Raw genomic sequence first — 20,500 nt, 5'->3', positions numbered from 1 at the left:
CAACAAGCAGTCCGGTGGCACCTTAAAGACTAACAGATTTATTTGGGCATAAGCTTTTATGGGTGAAAAACCACTTCTTCAGATGCACTTCTTAGAACAGAGGGAGTAATAATGTATCCAATGTATTTTGCCTCTTTTGCTCTTCCTCTGTTGTCCAGGAGCTGATCATGACTTTTTTGAATTTATTTGCAATTGTTTGCCAAATGTCTGTGAAGTTCTGTAACTTATTCTCTGACTGTTGTTCACTCTGTATTTAATATTTCACATTCAAAATGTAAGCTGTTTTGGACACAGAGATGATGTGGCATTGTGTCCGTTTCCTGACTGGCAGAGCATCCCTCTTAGAATCAGTGTGAGTGCTCAGGAGGGTGAATTCACAATTTGGGATTTTGTGAACATTCTTCAGTATTTGCTTAAAATTGGCCACAGTCTCATTTGCTAGACTATTCACCGAGAGCAAAGACAGAAGGGACGTGTACACAATTGAAACAAATTTACTTAAGAATTTGAATGGATATTTGCAGAATCATTTTGGGCAAAACTAAAACTTAGCCTGGTGCCAGCTGAAATGACAGCCCTGCATTGCACACCCCAGCATTCAGAAAGGAAACTTTCTACCCTTACATGTGTTAATTGTGAAGCTCTTGTAACCATCTCTAAAGCGGGGGTGGAATCAAGATGTTGGGAGCTGGCTGTGCAGAGGTCACCAGCTTGAAGTGAGAGTAGCCAATGCTGTACGCTGACTTACATAAGATATCCAGAGCCACTGCCCATAGAGTGAGACAAAGACAAAATGTAAGGTTGTTAGAAATGATAATAATAGTCTGGATTAACTCCCAGTTACTGCCAGGCAGCCACCTTTAAATAATGAGTTTATACATCATTCAGTCTGAATTGACAGTTACTCCTTTATTAACTATAGTTCTTATTTAATAATACTGTAGTGTTTTTTAATAATAGTTAATTAGGCCCAGATCCACTGCAGGATATTCCATTAAACTCAATGGCTGTTAGGAGTCTAACCAGCTTTGTGGAGTTGGGCCTTACTGTATACGTAGTGGCAGCACGTGGGACTTTATGGATAATTACCCACATCATAAACCTCAGTGCAATCAATGGACAAGATCCTCCCTGGCCCCACGTACCTGCACAGGCAGGCTCAGGGGCTGTAAGAGGTCTCCTGTGTGGGCTGCATATCTGGTGGCTTCCGTTGTGGAGAGTAGCCTTAGCAGGGTGACTACTCCGCCTCCTCTGTGGGTGGGTGAGGAGTGGGCAGGCTGCGGTGGAAATAGGTGGATACTTGGCTCTTGTCTTTCCACATACCAGCCAGCATCTAAACCAGCAGTGAGTAACGTTAGCTCTGAAGCAAAGGAGGAGCCATGGAGAGAATAGTGACTCAGAGGCACCTCTTTCCCTCCTTGCTGTGCTCCTGGCAACATGCCACCCCGACACAGGACAGACCGCAGAGTGACGGTCTCGCACTACACGACAGGTATGGTCCCTGGTGCACCAACAGCCAGGACTCATGGAACACAAGCGGCTGAAAGCCCCAGGGGAGCCCACAGGATTGTGTTCAATAAATTTGCCAGACGTATGTTTGCAGCTGGGCTTTGCAGATGCATTGAGGCTAATTTTGGTTCTGCCCCAATGGGAGGAAGGTTACGTGCCCGACTCTTTGTAGGATCAGGCCCAGAACTGGGGAAATCCTGAGGGCTGCGGAAGACCCATAATATGGCAGAGAGGCTGCAGTTCTGCTGCATGGGAGGCCAGGCTAGGGAGGGGCTATCCAGAGGGACTCTAGCTATTTCTGAGCTGATCCTCACGGGGCCCCACTCTACATGGAAGCCGGGTGGGGGCGGGGAGGCCGGTGGCATGGGCATTGGTCTCAGGGCTGAGTCTCTTTTAACTGAATGGATAGTAATTTCTGCATGTCTATCTCTGGGTTACTTTGCTGCCAGCTTCAAGTACTCCCATATATATTGAATCTAACCTTACTCCACTTGTCGTCCTTGTGGAGTTTTGCCTTTGATTCTAATGGGACCAGGATTTCATCTGTTAGGTTAAATGGGAACACTCATAGGGCTTAAAGTAAAGCATGTCCTTGAATCCTTTGCTGGACTGGGACTGGACTGCTCAGCACCTTGCAGGATCAAGCCATCTGTGAGCAGTCTTACTGAAATCAGTTGTTATTGTGAAATCAATGGGATTGCTCAGGGGGTAAGGTAGTCCTCGTTGGGTCTAGACTTCAGTGGGACCAGAATTCCACCCATTGTAGGTAAAGGTATCAGGAGCTGACCCTTAATGTTTTAGGACAGAAATGAGTTTGTACTTTGGGGCAGAAGCCAAAGAAGCCCACTACAAACTTGAAACTGAGTCCCTGTGCAATGGTGTCCCGGGGTCCACTTAGGATCATACAACCATGGACATAAGGCTGGGAGGGATGTCAAGAGGTCGTCAAATCCATCCCCCTATGCTGGGGCAGGATGAAGTATGCTTCGACCATCCCTGTGTTTGTCTAACCTGTTCTAAATGTGTTTCAAGTGACCCTGAAGCCAAGCTCAAAACAAAAGTAAAATCAGAATCTTTGAACTTAAAAAAATTACTTTTATTTTAGGAACCAATAAAATTATGGTAAATATTTACAAATAATTATCTCACATAAAGGTTACATAAACTCAAATGTCCACAAGTAACAGCCACTCTCATGAAAAGACACACGGATATTGAAACTACGCCAATCTTATTGCATGTTTCTTCAACTAATCTAAAAAATAAAAGTGTTGCAGTCAACCATTTAACTTAGAATAAAATCACAAATTCCAGTACTGACAAGAAAAAGAATGGAAAAACAAATCCGAACAAAAAAATAAACCTCAAAAACGCCCCTCCCTTTCATCCAATACCTCATTCCCCCCCATTCCCATCCCACCTCCCCCATCAGTACCCAAAATAACCCCCAAACCAAAAACCCCAAAATATGTTCGACATCTTTGGCAAATTGGCACTGCTGTAATTACATTCAAATATTATAACACACAAAAGCAACACACAGCACTAAGGAAAAAACACCAAGATTTCAAGTCAGTTCTTTTCCTACTAGAAAAAAAGAATACAAAACATACACATTTTAAGAAGCGGTTTTTTTCTGTGTGGAGACAGACATCTCCTACTTTCAAAGGCAATTAAATTGTTATTTTAGGGGGGTGGGGTTGTTAGTTTTTTTTTTCTTGCTTGTATGTTTTTTTCAGTTTTTATTTTATTTTAACAAGTAAGCTTCTATGCAGGCATCACAGACTTTGGTGGATACAATAGATATGCATTCCTTTGATGCTGTAAGTCCCGAATACAAAGTAGTCTGTCTCTAAGAAAAAACATACTGTGGTTTTTCTTGGAAAGGAATTCCATTTGCAATATAACGCATTTCTGTAATTTCAGAACGTACAAAGGCCACTAGAAAGTGAAAAACCAGGACAAAGATTCTTCCAATACGAGGCTGAGCAAAGCAAAAGAAATAGCTAAATAAATGCCCATTGGCCATTTCCCTGTCTCCTTTTACAAGGCAGAGTGGAAAAGTCTGGAAACTTCAGGCCTAATACAGTGCCCACTGGAATACAATGCCCACTGCCCACAATGACCCAATGGAAAGAGTGCCAGTGATTTCAATAGACTCTGGATCAGCCCCATAGTGATACATGAAGATACACAGATTGTGGAAACAAATGTACACTCTCTCTCTCTCTCTCTCTCTCTTTCTGTAAAGGTGTCCCGTAAAACACCGGCCCTCTGGCTCTTATTCTGAAGCACCGTACATGCATTTGTCTTTGCAGAGGACTAATAAGCAAAGATCACAGCAAGAGCTGACAACTGAGCCAGCGGAGACTCAAACGTGAGTATTTCTGGTGTCAAGCATGTCTTTGATGGTGTACTTCATTTGGTGTTGCTGTGTCAAGTTGTATTAACTCCAGCAGCAAAGCTATATACTCAGTGCTTTTGATTTTATTCCACCTTTGTGGAAGATTGTGTTAGAGGGCTGTTCATGTGTGACTTTCTAGGATCAGCCCTAAAGAACTCAGCGGAGTCTGTCAGCACCTGCAGTCTCCAGTTCACCTGTGTGCTCTGCCATGGAATCCGGGGTGCTGGCTGAAGCAGCTTGTGTTTCCATGCTGATTTTGGTGCAATGCAATGGAGACTAAGGGCCTGATCCTGGGACATGCTGAGCATGCCAATCAATGGGAACTGAGGCCTTATGATAACACATCTGTAATTACACTGACTGAGCTGAACCTCTGGAAACTGACCCTAAGCAAATTCAGTGTCCTCTAGACAGCTCTCTATTTTAATGTCCCATTTATGGTCATATTCTTACAGAATTTTTCTAAGCATCTCCTTGGCACTGGCTGATTTGGGTCTTGTCTCACGTTCTCTGTTGATTTGGGTGTGGAACAGCATTGTCTCTGTCCTCTCGTAATGACATCACTGCTCACTCATTCTCCACAACTCTGCCCTCCTCCTCTACCTTTCAAGACCCAAAAGGTTTGCTAATTGGAGGGGAGCCCATGTAGACAAAAGCTACCTGGGTGACCCCAGGGTGGGAGTGTGGAGGAGCAATGGGAAGCCAAGTTAGAGGATGGTGGGAGGAAAAGAGGGAAGGACGGATGAAACATCAAAAGAATTGGGTGAGCTTCAGATAAGCATCCACACTTCATAGGGCTTATCAAACCAGAGCCAAACCGCCAAACCTTTTGAGATTCACCCATCACTATCATATAGATGTACAGTACATTGCACATACACACTGCGCCCCCATGATCAAGTCCCAAGATAGCCCTCTCGCTGGTCTCAGGTCACTATTCTTAGTTGCATAAGCATATTAGAAAGCAACCAGGAATGACCCAAGCGCTCGGTGGGCCAAGCCTTGCACACCTTATAAAAACTGCATGGGGAGAGGAATGTGGGTTCTTATCAACACTTCATTACTGGAGGGTGTAGCACCGGGGCTATGCTCATATCCAGACAGACACATTTCCAGATCCTCAGCTAGGATGAATCAACCAAAGTCAGTGGAACTAGGCGGATTTATACCAGCTGAGCAGTTTGCCAATCCCCACATGTAGTTTAAAAAACTGCTTTGTAACGTGGATGCGATTCCTGGGATGCATCTAGCTGCCTTGTTCAGTTCCCAACTGCAAGATAATAATAATAATAATAATCCACTCCATGCTCAGTCTGTTCAGGAGGCACCTCAGATCTCCACTGGAATTCCAGAGTCACTCCAGGAATCAGGGCACCAGTCAGATGGTAACACTCATTACAATATGTTTTGGGACAGTCTGGGTTCTAATGGGGGTGAAAGGGGGGTGTGTGTGTGTGTGGCACACGCAGCAGGGTATACGCATGTGCATCTATCACACACACTTGGATCAACTGTTTGTTAATTCATTTCTGAGTGATGCAAAGACAGCCAAGTGATTTGTCTAGGGTGAGCGACTGCCCATGGTGGCGAGCCGTGGTTCATACAAGCAGGGGATAATACAACATAGTCCTAAGTGAAGCTTAGAAAATGAACGGGGGGAACATGGCACCAACAAAGTGGACAGTAGGCGTATGGATAAAGAATTGCAGGAGGTACCTTTGATGATGCCCAGACAACCATCTACTGTCAGGTTCAAATTCTCAAAGAAACCTAAAGGATTTGATTTCCCATTAAGATGAATGGGAACGGGGTGTCCAGATCTTCCAGGAGGTTTTGAAAATCCCTTCCTTAATACCAGCCAATAGTGGTCATGAACTTGTTTTCTCTGAGGAGGGTGTGCACAGGTTATGGGCTAGATCATGCTTACTTGATGCATGTGAGAAATAGTCCCACTGGATTTAAATGGACTACTTAACTGACTAAGGCAAGCAGGGTTTAGCCATGTGTATCTCAGTGTGTTGTATAGGCTGAGGCACATCCACAGGATGAAATTTACCAATCGTGCTCGTGGCATACCTTTCTTTTGTCATTAGCATAACTAAAAATGTTTCCTTACTGAGCATGTTCATACCAGAGTCCAGCCGCCTAATATCTACTCTTCTCTCAAAATCGAAACTAGTCTAAATGTTCCAAGACACTTCACTCCTATGAAATACATACACCACATGTCTGCCAGGTAATGCATCCAGTGGGTGAAACTCACCCCAAAGCAGAGAGCCAACCCGAGGTCTAGGCACCACTTACACCCTCAAAATATAGCTCAAACGGGACTTGTAGTCCTCAGGCTGACGCTCTGTACAGGGAGGAATTTAATCCATGGTGCATATTTTTCTTTTCCTTCATCACTCTATTTATGACAATCTGTTCCATCTTGTATTTAGCAGTGACACTCTGAGTTAGTTTCCCAGACCTGAAGAAGAGCTCTGGGAGGCTCAAAAGCTTGTCTGTCTAACCAGCAGAAGTTGGTCCAGTAAAAGATACTACCTCCTTGTCTTTCTAATTTCCTAGAACCAACACAGCTGCACGATCACTATTTAACTTAGAAGAGGAGCAACCAGTCCCATGTAACCTGGTTACTGTAAAGAGAGGAAAAAAACTTGTAAGCCTCCTATCTGGTCATGACATTTCTCTAGACGTACACCTGCATAACTCAACTCAGCCTTAATTATGAAGCTACCACTCCCATGATACTTTGCACTCCCATGATACTTTGCAACTGTATGTTTGCAGATACACCATTTTCTTTTCAGCCAGGGGATTGAAAGAGCCTAATGTTCCAGAAGGCTCATAGTGCTTGCAGGTTGGTGCACATGCCAATCAAAGAAACTTGGAAGAGATTCTAAGTCACTTTTATCCAAAAGAGAGAAAATTCCCTTTACAGCCCTACTGCTGAAAGATAACCCAACATTTAGTGAGGATTCAGAGGATGAATTTGGAAAAAATGTCTCAAAGGAGAGACCAATGCTTGCTCAAATAAAAGAGATGCACATACTGTTACGTAGCTTTTTAAACTGAATAATGTTTATCAACTATTAATTGTCAAAAGAGGAAAAATAATGGCTACTTTCATAGAATCATAGAAGATTAGGGTAGGAAGAGACCTCAGAAGGTCATCTAGTCCAACCCCTTGCTCAAAGCAGGACCAACCCCAACTAAATAATCCCAGCCAGGGCTTTGCCAAGCCGAACCTTAAAAACCTCTAAGGATGGAGATTCCACCACCTTACTTGGTAACCCATTCCAGTGCTTCACCACCCTCCTAGTAAAAAAGTTTTTCCTAATATCCAACCTAGACCTCCCTCACTGCAACTTGAGACCATTGCTCCTTGTTCTGTCATCTGCCACCACTGAGAACACGCAAGCTCCATCCTCTTTGGAACCCCCGTTCAGGTAGTGGAAGGCTGCTATCAAATCCCCCCTCAATCTTCTCTTCTGAAGACTAAATAAGCCCAGTTCCCTCAGCCTCTCCTCATAAGTAATGTGCCCCAGCCCCCTAATAATTTTCATTGCCCTCCACTGGACTCTCCAATTTGTCCACATCCCTTCCATAGTGGGGGGCCCAAAACTGGACGCAATACTTCAGATGTGGCCTCACCAGTGCCAAATAGAGGGGAATAATCACTTTCCTCGATCTGCTGGCAATGATCCTACTAATGCAGCCCAATATGCTGTTAGCCTTCTTGGCAACAAGGGCACACTGCTGACTCAGATCCAGCTTCTTGTCCACTGTAATCCCCAGGTCCTTTTCTGCAGAACTGCTGCTTAGTCAGTCGGTTCCCAGCCTGTAGCGGTGCATGGGATTCTTCCGTCCTAAGTGCAGGACTCTGCACTAGTCCTTATTGAACCTAATTAGATTTCTTTTGGCCCCTCCAAACCTCCAATTTGTCTAGGGCCCTCTGTAGCCTATCCCTACCCTCCAGCATATCAACCTCTCCCCCTAGTTTAGTGTCATCTGCGAACTTGCTGAGGGTGCAATCCACATCATCCTCCAGATCATTAATGAAGATGTTGAACAAAACTGGTCCCAGGACCAACCCCTGGGGCACTCCACTGGACACTGGCTGCCAACTAGACATTGAGCTGTTAATCACTACCCACTGAGCCTGACGATCTAGCCTGCTTTCTATCCATCTTTTAGTCCATTCATCCAATCCATACTTCTTTAACTTGCTGGCAAGAATACTGTGGGAGACCGTGTCAAAAGCTTTGCTAAAGTCAAAGAACAACACGTTCACCGCTTTCCCCTCATCCACAGAGCCAGTTATCTCATCATAGAAGGCAATCAGGTTGGCTAGGCATGACTTGCCCTTGGTGAATCCAAGTTAACTGTTCCTGATCACCTTCCTCTCCTCTAAGTGCTTCAAAATAGATTCCTTGAGGAACTGCGCCATGATTTTTCCAGGCACTGAGGTGAAGCTGACCGGTCTGTAGTTCCCCAGATTCTCCTTCTTCCTTTTTTAAAAAATGGGCACTATATTTGCCTTTTTCTAGTCGTCCGGGACCTCCCCTGATCGCCATGAGTTTTCCAAAAGAATGGCTAATGGCTCTGCAATCACATAGCCAACTTCCTCAGTACCCTCGGATGCATTAGATCTGGCCCCATGGACTTGTGCATGTCCAGCTTTTCTAAATAGTCCTTAACCTGCTTTTTCACCACTGAGAGCTGCTCACCTCCTCTCCGTACTGTGCTGCCCTGTGCAGCAGTCTGGGAGCTGACCTTGTCTGTGAAGACCGAGGCAAAAAAAGCATTGAGTACTTCAGCTTTTTCCACATCATCCATCACTAGGTTGCCTCCCCCAATCAGTAAGGGTCCTAGACTTTCCCTGACCTTCTTCTTGTTGCTAACATACCTGTAGAAACCCTTCTTGTTACCCTTCACATCCCTTGCTAGGTGCAACTCCAGTTGTGCTTTGGCCTTCCTGATTACACCCCTGCATGCTTGAGCAATATTTTTATATTCCTCCCTAGTCATCTGTCCAAGTTTCCACTTCTTGTAAGCTTCTTTTCTGTGAACTCACCGAAGATTTCTCTGTTAAGTCAAGTTGGTCACCTGCCATATTTGCTATTCTTTCTGCACATCGGGATGGTTTGTTCCTGCACCCTCAATAAGGCTTCATTAAAATACAGCCAGCTCTCCTGGACTCCTTTCCCCTTCATATTAGCCTCTGAACATTTTATCTGTATGTGGGTGTTTACTAACCTAAACTCCTGGGCAGGAACCCCGCTCCACTTAGGGACTATCTGCCTTGGAAACTAGAGAAGTCTCTGTTCCGAGTCTGATCAGAAGACATATTAAATATTGTACAAAGGTTTTGGAAGGAACATGCACCCAAATCTCACTGAATTGCTACCATTTGATTTTCTGACATCCATTCAGCATAAGCAGCACAAAGATAGAATTGTAATTAAAAAGTTATCACTCTGGAAATAATATTTGTACTTCAATTGTCCACTTATAGGAGACCTATTTTGGGCTAGACTCTTATTCATGGACCCAAAGGGGATTAAGTGCTCACCAGTGTAAGGATAGTGGAATTTGTCCCTTTCACACTAATTATGGCAACACTGTGCAAGGCTGTAGAGCAGATCCTGAGCCCATGCAAGTCAGCGGGAGCTTTTCCATTGTCTTCAGGGGAAACACTTCTAATTTTCCCTTTGTGCAGATGAGAAGTTTGCTGATCGTATAGGATTAAAAAGAGCTGTTCCCTCAGGGAAAAATGAGTAGTTGATGTGGTTCTGTGGAATTGGTGGCGATCGCTGTACTAGCTTAACCAATCATTTGTAAGCTCCCTCTTCTGTTTATTGGCTCCGGGAAGTAGAGAACATTGAACAAAACGTCACTTGCTTCTATTGATGCTCTCTCTTTGAGAGGGAGGGAGAATATACAGAATTAATGGGCCAAATTTATCCCCAGTGTAACTTTATGGATTCCAATGGAATGGATTTACTGTAGCCCACTGTGTACAAAGAATGACTTTGAGAAATGTCTTCATTTAAACATATGGGTATCCCCAAATGTGTGTCCCCCCTCCATCCATTTGATTTGTAAAGCAGCGTTTGTATGTTTCAGTGTGCATGGCTGCCCTGAATGTAATACTGTTTGAGATAGCAATTTGAAAAATCATCATCTTGGGACTGTTCTCATTTCTTTACAAAATAGAAATAATTGTAATCTATATAGATGTACATAACGGGTTGGTTATTAATTAGGAATTCCTTCTCTGATGCGGTTTAACTTGAAAGCAGAGAATTTGTTTCAGTGCTAGTTATGATTACAAATAAACATAAATTAATATTTAGCAGTAAAATGTCACAAACTGCCCAAGTCTTTCAGTTGCTCATGTGGTCCATGGCAGCTCATAGCACGTTCACACACGACTGTCAGATATGACGCTGTATATAGAAATAACGTCAGCCCCAAATATAGCCACAATGAATGTTAACCTGGTTCAAAGTTGGTTAAAGCTTACTGAATTCTTTGAATCAGTGCACCAGTTTCAAAACACATTTTTCAGATGCGTTTTGAGTTCATAATTTGTACCATGTTGCTGTTTACGCTAAGCCACTCTCAAAAGTAACACAAAGAAGCAAGTTATTTACATTGGTGCTGTGTAAATTGAGCAGACCAATCCTTCTTTACCAAAAAAAAGAAAAAAAGAAAAAAAAAGCCAGACAGCCCATGCTGAGTCACACAGCCTGTGTCAATGCACCTTAAGAGAGATATCCCAAGGTGGCCTGCTCAGAGTCAGACCTGGCTCCAGTCCCCAGGCGCAGCGGAGAGAACCAGAGGCAGCGAGGTCAGTGGGCTGTGGGTAGGATGCAGCTACTGTACCTTTCAAATCAGATGGAACGGCAGCAGACCTGGTTTCTCCTGTTTCTTTGTTTTGTACGAGACCCCAGTTAATATCGCCAGAATTTCATTGATTTAAAAAATAACAATAATTAGTTCACCCAGTTTAAAGAGTAAAATTTCAGCCAGCGGGTTCCCCCTGGATACTTTCATCTTCCTTCCTTGCAGTCTGATTTGCATGGTTATTTCTAGGTGAATCGGATGCCGTCGGCCTGGATGATATGTTTAGTAAGTGCTGGAGTTCCAGACTCCTTGGGTCAGTGGCGGTCATAGGCAGCAGCAGCCGCTGGGGGTGCCGCTCCTCTGGCTGCAGCACTGTAATAATAAGGAGAGCCTGGAAGAGAGAAGATGGCTATGAGGATAACACAGGTCAAAAGGGGGCAGCCTGCCCAACACACCGTGGGCACCAGAGATCTGTTCTGGCTGGAGTTCGACCCACGCTAACATGGGCCTGCAAAGTGGTAGGTACAACAAAAATGCGACAAGACATCACTTTAAAACATTAAATGCCAGAATGCTGCAGACGGCACCTCACATTTCGGTTCTCCTTTCAGTATCTTCGGCTCTGCAAAGAGATCGCCAAGCCCAGACCATTATGGTCGTGTGGCGTCCCAATGAAGTGACTTGGACTCCCAAGGGTAAATGGATCTTTGCTATCAGATCCCCTTGTGGGATCAGGGAATTTGTCTGGATTAGATCTGGTTGGGGAGTATTCAATAAATTTGGAGAAAGGGGTAGGGGGAATTGGCTCTGTGAAGTATCTGTGAATCTTTCCTGGCATTTGTGAATCTATTTGGTATTCGAAAACATTTTTAAACTATCGCAAGTGACTAATGTTTTATATGCTAAGTGTCTGATGATGATATTCTATCAGAGCTTTGAAATTGGTCACTCGAGTCATTAGTGGATCCAATACACCAGGTCTCCATCCAATATGCTAGTTTTCAAATGAATACATGTATTCAGCATTGAATACATATATCCAGCTGAATCAAGCAAGCCAGTTTCAAAGCTTTGCAAACTCAGGAATGCCGAAGGGCTTGAGCGTGTCTGAATCGAATCAAACCCTGGAATTTGCACAATATTAGTGACTGTTTTCTGGCCCCTTAGAATTGAGCATCGCTATTTGGATTGTCCTTTAAGAATCTAGATTTTTTGTTTGACTGTAGGTGTGGGTTAGTTTTTAAGTATATGTGTCTAGACAGGATTGACTATTAGGTAACACAACAGCATACAAAAGGGATGACCAACCCTGCTAGAGTATGAGAAATAGACTTAAAAGGGCTAATTTTCAAAGCGGCTTCATCTTGGCCTCAAACTCGGCATTTTGCATGCCCAAAATTTGGAGCATGCAGTTTTGATCTGAGATTGTGAGTTTACCCACACTGTGGAGAGGGCAAAGACACTTAAACTCATCCCTAGGTCTTCAAGGAATTTGGCAGGTTAATAAAGCCAACGGCATGTCCAGTCGCACCAACCTGGGCTTGCTCCTGAAGACCTGAGCAAGTCTAACCAATCAGCGGTGTCCCCTGTCAGTGGGTGCACCGTGTGTATTGCCAGACCTGAGGCTTGCACGACAGTCCTCATAGTCCATTAGCAGCGAGTCTACAAGGTCAGCCAAAACAGTGATTTCTCCTAGCCAACCACGTGGACCTGTGCTAGGCTTCTTACAAAGGTGCTGAGCCCCAATGACTACAGCTGGAGCCGCACGTGCTCAGCACATCAGAGAATCAGACCTTGCATGTACAGATATAGTAAAAAGGGACAGAAAGAACATACCTGCTCCCCCCACCCATGCACCCCCCCGCCCCCACCCATGCCTGCGTACTGTGTTGTACGGGTTAGGTGGCCCCAGCTGTACACATCAGAAATGCAAGAAATTCTGTAGTTAGCTTTGCAGCAACACTGAACTTCCCGCCTGAATTCACAGAGTTTCGTTGAAATTGACAAAGCTGCATGGGGCTTGGGAGGCTGGTTTTGTGGCTTCTGGAGACAGGGTGTGGAGACCTGGGAAAAGCCGTGACATTTCAGGAGCCTGAATGTATAAAGAGATGAGGGGTCTGTCTCTGAGGGCCAGGCGGGGCGAGTAGGGAGCCTGGGGAGCTCTTCCCTTCCTAACACCGCAGGGAGGAGGCAACAGCCAAAATCCCTGCACCAATGACAGCTGTCGAGGCTGAGCCGCTCCATTTCGAGAGAGGTCTCGACTCTCAGGGTGTGTCTCTGCTGGAGCCACAGGCATAGTTCCAGCTCAGGCCGGCATACACACTCACACCCGAAGCGTAGCTGGGGCAGCACAGGCCGAGGCCTGGGCTAGCTGGCGGACTACAAGCCCGCAGGTACATCCCACTGCCCACGCTGCTGCGACTACCCTGCTATTTCTAGCATGACCAACACTGTCCTGTTTCCTACTGCTCTCCCTGTTGGACTGTATCTGCCATCCGGGCAGCGGCCACCATCCCGGTCTGCATTAGGCAGCACCTAGCACAATGGGCTCCGAAGCGCTACTGCAATGCAAATGAAATGTAACGTGAACTCCAGCAACGGGATCAGCCAAGCACCAAGCACATGGTGAGCCAGCGCAAGTGGAGGGAGGCCAAACAAAGCAGCCAGCGGGTGCATTCACAGCATGCTTCCTTCTGCCCCAGACCCTACGGGGACCCCTGCCTTCCATGCTTCTGCAGATGTTGGGGCTGCTCCCTTCACATGCTCAGGGATTTTCTCTAGGGAATAGTTTTCATCCTGCCCCCCGACACCTCACCGTTTACTGGAAGAACTGCTGCTCATTTCACCTGGATCTATGTGGCGCCCATTGCCACGGTGTCAGACCACAAACGTTAACATAGCTAGCTTCACCCCCTCCTACAGCTCAGGGTTGCCCATTCTTCTTCCGCTGAGTCCTGAGTGCAAGCCCATCTCCATGCCTTCCCTACTGCTTTTTCCCTCTGCATATGCCCCTGCCTGCAGCCCTGCAGTTTCAGCCTTGCTGCTGCTGTTACCAGCAAACCCCCTCACCCAGCAGCCAGGGAAGGGAGTGCAGTGAGACTGGCTGCACACAAGGTGAGCCAACGGAGCCTAAAATAGAATCAGAACGTGTCAGGACACGGTGATCTGTTAACCTGAGGGTGTGCGCTGCCTGTGGTCACCAAGTACCATGATCTCCAATTTACAGCCAATACTTCCATACTTCCAAGCCAACGCAGGGTGTCCAACGTTACCGTAACTCTCCTGCTACCCTCCCCAGGCTCAAGCAGTTTAGCCACATTCTCAAAGGAGAGCTGGCCTCTCATCAGAGCAAGAGGCTCCTCAAGACACTGCTCTACGAACACACCAATGCCCATGCCACTGCTTTGTGTCTTCCTGCCTCCTGCATGCCAGGAACTCAACTCAGACTTCCTCACCGGTGCCAGCTGCCCATGTCCAAGCTGCCTTGGCACCGGCCGGTCAGCAAAACTGGAGCTATACTAACATGCCTCAGGGAAATGCCGGCACAAGACACAACCCTGGCCTCAATTACTCTGCACCACTGAGTCTGAGCTTGCAATCCCAACACGGGACGGGAACTGCTTTAGAATGCTCTGAGCCCCGGCGGGTCATCAAATATTTGGGCTGAACATCAATAATGAACAACTGCACCAGGTTCTGTGTTGCTTGCTGACAAGTAATTCCTGGCAGGGCAGCTCCAGCTACTCTGTCAGCGGAGAGCTCGATTCGGGGGCACTGGGTTCAGGACTGTTGCATTACAGAGAAGCTCATTAGACAGCCCACCTTTACCGCCACTTGTGACTGGCAAACCTGCTGCAGAGGAGGTGGGATAGGTGGTGTGGGTTTGAACAGGACTAGCTGGAGAGCAGGACAATGGGTCTGAGGCTGCAGAGGCTGACGTACATGCTTAACATAATCCAATGAGTCATTCCAGTGAAGTCAGGGAGACTGTTTTCTTCTTTAAAGTTCAGCCGCTGTGATCCTATTTTCGCCTCAAGAGGGGAGGAAAACACCGCATTTTCAGCTAGCTTAAACAGACTGTTAATATAGCTCTATGTCTCAAACAATGTAAAAGGTCAGGTGACAAGAAATGGAAGCCATCTTTGTTCCAGAAAGGGTCTGGAGTTAGGAGAGAGCAAATATGTATTGTGGGCAAGCTCCAGAATAGCCTTTTTAATAACCCAATAGTGAGAAACATACCAGAAGATACCGGTTTAGGGAGGAGGAGGGAGAGGAGAATCAGACATACAGTGGCACTTCTGAATCCTGAGTTCAGTCACTGAGTCTCTCATGGCTAATTATGTTTTACATCGTTCCATGTTCCAAGGTAGAACCGATGTGTTCCACGTTGTAGCTCAAGATGTTTCCGATTAATTTCATTCGCGCGCTCTCTCTGTGAGCATCAGCACAGACGAATAAATAACACTGCCAGTTAGGGGTTTCAAAAATGGCCTATCTTTCTCGGTTCTACATTTCTAATTCAGTGTGTTTACCCGGTGCCGGCCATAAAGAATAAATGTGGCGATAATTAAAAAGATCCTGACAGGTCCCCAAATCTTCTTCCAAATATCTTTTCTGGTGATCACAAAAGAAATGAAGCTGGCATTTTTTAATCACATACACTGTCCATTGTTGGGCCTTTTCTTATTGCCGCTGCAGGACTCTGAAAAGGTATCTGGCCCGCATTCACGAATTACAGTAATGAGTTAATTTTCCCAATCTGCTACAAGTTTTATATATGCACATATTCAAAGGCACATTATTGTATCATCCCCACTGGCCAGGCTCATAATTATAGGATCGCTAAGGCTTCTGATAACCCATTGAGTCAACAAAAGGCCCCTTTAATTCAAGGTCTGGGAAACATCCAAGTGACTTCTCATCACAATCAAGCTAACAGGTCATTCTCCCTAAAAACCCATGACTCTCATAGGAAAGCAGAAGTATATATAGTTGAAAAATATTAATTGGGGGGAGATTTCATAAGCCCCATTTCAAACTTTCTTTTGCTTTCACTGGGCTCTCCCAAGTACTTGCATTTTTCTTTGTTTAAAGGAAAGTACCAGCCCAAAGCTTTCTCAGTTCATGCACTCTACATTCAGCCGCTCTATATGTGATATGGCCTTTTATTACATTGAGTGAATTATTGTCTGATGCTTAAAAAAAGGAAAAAGGATTAACCGCGAAGGGAGAGAGACACAAAGGGAACTGCTGACTGTGAATACAGTGGAGAGCACATCCCAAAGAGGATGTCTGGACATTTGTGTTGGGACTTTGAGGCAGAGGAGACAAAGTCTCCTGTTCATCCCAAACCAATGTGTGCTGGGGGGGGTGGGTCCCAAAGTCAGCACTCACCTCCTTTCCACGTGCCCACTGGACAAAATGGAGAGAAAATTGCTGATCACAAAGGGAGTGTAACATGGGCAAGATCAGGCCTTCTCTGATCAGCCAATCCAAACCCTGTGGCTGTTGGATGCAAGGCTGGGGAGCCACCCGACTCATTTCCCCAGCTAGGGCTGCTACTTGTGTCCAGCCTTGCACTTGCTGTACATGCACCACAGAGAATTTCCAGCTCAGGAAACGTACACGCATGTGCATTGCAAAGATGCTATTCTACAGGGTTATTTATTCCCACTGCCCCACCTCATCTGTCCCCAGGACCCAAACAGACCTGTGCTCTAATGTCTTCAATTGTCCCTCCCCTGAAGTAGGGTTACCAGATAGCAACTGTGAAAAAATGGGACAGGGGATGGGGGATAATAGGCCCCAATATATGAAAAAGTCCCCCCCAAATGGACTGTCCCTTTAAAAACGGGACGGATGATCACCCTACCCTGAAGTGTCTTTGCATGGAGAGAGGAACTCTACCCCAGCCCATCGTCCCCAAACCTGCCATGTGACAGTAGTAGCAGTGGCAATATCAGCCAGCAGGGGTCACTCTTACCCGGCACTAAGACAGAATGTGAGGATAAAGGAGGATTACTAAACCCATTCCTTTGTGTAACTGACAACGCTCAGCACAAAGCAATGACAACGTGACCCCAGGACAGTGATAAGCTAAGGAACCCAAAAGACCACCATAGGGTGGGCCTCATTCTGATCTCACAGTGTAAAGCAGGTGTAACTCCACCAAAGTCACTGGAGTTGTGCCATTTAAAACCATCATGGGGGCAAATCGGGCCCAATCCTTTTATTCCCAGCATCAGAAAAGCAAGTAAAGTGAGGGGTGTGTTTGGGGGCGGGGGAGGGGGGAAGAGAGAAGAGGGAGTGATAAGAAGTCATTAGGGGGAGTCAAATTTGTTTTAAAATTAATTTCCCAGACTCTTTTAGAATTAAGATCTGTCATGTCTGTCCCAGGCAGCACGCCATCAGGATGTGTACGGAGGCGGCAATGCAACTGCTGACCAACAAGCCGTCGGCATCCAATGGGACCCTGGCGACAGGGTTAAGGACGGAGACATGGGGAGAAATCACCATGGCACTGTCAGACATCATGGAGAAGTCACAACGTTCAAGGCACAAGCAAGATAAGAATATTTCAAACACGTAAGCCCGAGACTACAGGCATCAACTATACAACACCGGTCATAGTCCAGGTTAGGAGTCTTTGGATATCACATTTCATAGGAGGCAATCAGCATATATTTCAAAATGGAAAGACCTTCTAGTATGTCTCGCCAGCCACAAAGCTCCACAGAAGGGTTGGAAGTAAATAATGAACTTTGTTCAGGGTATTTTATGAGAGAATTTCTAATAAAACACAGGTATTCCTGTGATCTCCTTAGGTGACCTACACAAAGAAACACCAGATGTAATGGGGAAACCCAGAAGAGGGACAGGATGGAAAACAAGCAGAAGACAAACTACCCTACCTTCAGGATGACAGTGTCGTAAATGATAGAAGCAGCACCAAGCTAACAAATGGAAAATAAAGTACATGAGTTAGAACTATGAAAAATAATATCCTGTTGTCATTAAAGAGGGGAAAGAGGTGCCACCCTCCTTTGACAATTTCTAAACTTTGTGGTGGAGCAGTGTGAAAAGCAATATAGTGTTAACCTACTGCCCACAGAAGACTTCCCAAGGGGCTTCCATTATCAGGCCCACATTTCAGTCAGGAAATAGAGGTGCAGAATGGTAAGCAATTTCATAGATTTTAAGGAGAAAAGGGACCATTATGATCATCTTGTCCAACATTCTGCACAGCACAAGCCAGAGAAAGAACTGGGAAGAGAACTCACAGAACCAAGTTCTTCATTTACAGAAGCTTCACTGATTTCAAATGGAGTTACATCTATTAATGTCACTGGGGAATTTAGCCCTAAGAGTTGATAACACTTGACAATAAGTAACCTAAAGGGGACGTTGGTGAAAGAGAGTCTCTGAGAACAGTATTAAGATGTCTCATAGAGACGCAAGGAGGTTCTCAGTATGGAGGGTTGGTATAACAGGGTTAAACTTTGACAGTTATATCTATCTTCCAGAGATTTTTGTCTAGATTAGGGTCAACACAGATTACAGAGAAAGACACCCCAGCTAGGAAGAAGAATTAGGGATCAGTTTTTGGTTATTGAACTCTTTCTTCTTGAGAACATGTTTGACTGGAGAGTCATTCAGGGTTTCAGCCAGTCCATCTGCAGGGCTCAGGAAGGAATGTATTTCCCTAATGCATAGTTTTAATTCCCCCTCCTACCCCCACACACCTTCCTCTGAAGCATAAGAGATTTGCCTTGGCTACAGAGGAGATACTGGTTGGGGTGGACTGTGCAGTGAGGTGGTACAGAAAATCTTCTGTCTTCGATTTCTGGCTGGTGGGTCTTGCTCACATATGCCCAGGGTCACACTGATCTCTGGATTTGGGGTCAGGAAGGAATTTTCCCCCAGGTCATACTGGCAGAGACCATGGGGGAATTTGCCTTCCTCTGCAGCACAGACGGTGCATCACCTGCTGGGGTCATCTGGGCATATCTCATCTAACCCAGGCCCTGCCACCACAGGGGCCTCGGGCATTGACTGCACCTTGGTCTCTCCTGATCTCTGCTCTATGGCACACAACAGGCTAGTCTCCCGAGGACTAAAATGCTTTGGTTTAATTTAAGTCTTTGGGCTCAATAGAGGGAGATCTGGATAAAACTTAATGGCCTGTGTTATGCAGGGGGTCAAACTAGATGAACTCTATGAAACTGAACAATATGAGAAAAGCATGTGATGGTTTTGACTCTTTGCTGCATCTCAAGTATACCTGTCTGAAGGAAAGGCATGTTCCTGCTGGGGAAACATTTACAGTTTGCACTGGAAGATGATAAAAACCTATTTAAAACGGTAAAAAGTTTAAGAACCGATAGATATTTTATAGCATTTCAGAGTTCATAAAGGAGAGCAACAAGCAACTGGATCGATGCCAGTGTAGTTCAAAAGGAAGTGATATATGAGGATGGGGGGTGGAGGGAATTTATGTATAGAAGAAATGTTTAAAAGGAATTTCATTGAGACACATGAAAAACTAATTCCCTTTGTTTCATGCACTCAAACTCATGAGTGTTAAGTAGTGTTGTACGTGCACGGCAAGAGGAGGAACACACCCTTCATCTGATATGATCCTTTAAATTCTCAAACAGTGTTACAAATGCTACCCCATGGAGACCAGCTGAATACCAGGAGCAGCACCCCTAACATTCAGAGGTCTGCAGCTAGTAGTACATGCGTGTTCCTTTTCAGTAGGAACTCAGTGTGGATTCTCCAGTGAACAAAACGCCTTTTGACTTGCATGGGGGGTTGGATCAAGTGAGGGTGGCAGAATTTTGCTCAGTGTGACTCGATGAAATTTATCTTGCAGAGCAGGGAATCCCCTGTAGTGCAGGTGGAAGGCTGCAATGAAAGGCAAATCTCAAGGGCAGAAACTTGCTCTAAGGGAGGAATGAGAACATTGTGTCTTAGATACCGGGGCCCAGAAGATCTGCATTTAATTCTTGTTTCTGCCACAGACTCCCTCTGTGACGGTGGACAAGTCATGTAATTTCTCTGTGCCTTGGTTCCCCATCTTGAAGATGGAGATAACACACCTGAGGAACTACCTCAGAGGGGTGCTGAAAGTCCTGGTTTGATCATTGTGCTGGATGTGATTTTTGAACAGTTCCAATTAGAGCTAGTCCAAAAAAGGGGGGGGGGGAATGGCTTTTCAGTCCAATTGAAAATTTTAATGAAAAATTATTATTTTGGTCAGAAGAGTCATATTAAAAATATGGAAGTGAAAAAGTTCCGTTTAGTTTCTTGGTTGTTAAAGATCTGGGGCTTTGGGTTTTCCCCCCACTTCCACTGATTGTTTTACCTCATCCTTCCCTGTTCCAAAAAGGGGAAATAAAAAGAGAGACAGTGGGGAAACAAACAACAAAAAGCTTGGAAAACTGGAATAATTTTTTTCAATTAGAAACTAAACAGAAAAAATTGTTCTGTTCCACGTCTTTTGTAGGAAAAAAAAACCAGGCGCATTTCCAATGAAGCACAAAATCTTCATTTGGTTTGATATTTCCCCTCCAAGAATGGGATTCTATCTTCTATTTCCGACCAGTCTGTGCCTCAACACGCAGAGGTGTTCAAAGCCAAGGTTTTGCTTTGGAGCCATCTGCAATGTGAGATCAATTTAAAAAACAGGAGACTGTTCAAGAAAGTCCTTTTCTAGTCACTAGAATTTAGTGC

The 20,500-nt window shown here is 45.2% G+C and overlaps 1 protein-coding gene across 3 annotated transcripts in view; it reads right to left on the bottom strand.

The window, feature by feature from the left end:
* Positions 1-10,197: 10,197 nt before the first annotated feature.
* PAX5 (paired box 5) overlaps positions 10,198-20,500 on the bottom strand; it is a 231,019-nt gene continuing 220,716 nt past the window's right edge. For all 3 annotated transcript variants that reach the window (XM_077816513.1, XM_077816515.1, XM_077816514.1), the window contains one exon: positions 10,198-11,156. In XM_077816513.1, the coding sequence (XP_077672639.1) occupies positions 11,080-11,156 (77 nt within the window). In that variant the 3' untranslated portion in view covers positions 10,198-11,079. The remainder of the gene's footprint in view (positions 11,157-20,500) is intronic.

This window comes from Eretmochelys imbricata, chromosome 5 (genome assembly GCF_965152235.1).
Source record: "Eretmochelys imbricata isolate rEreImb1 chromosome 5, rEreImb1.hap1, whole genome shotgun sequence".
NCBI lineage: Eukaryota > Metazoa > Chordata > Testudines > Cheloniidae > Eretmochelys > Eretmochelys imbricata.
Note: the sequence above shows the minus strand (reverse complement) of the source record. Positions and strands in the feature narration are given on the sequence as shown.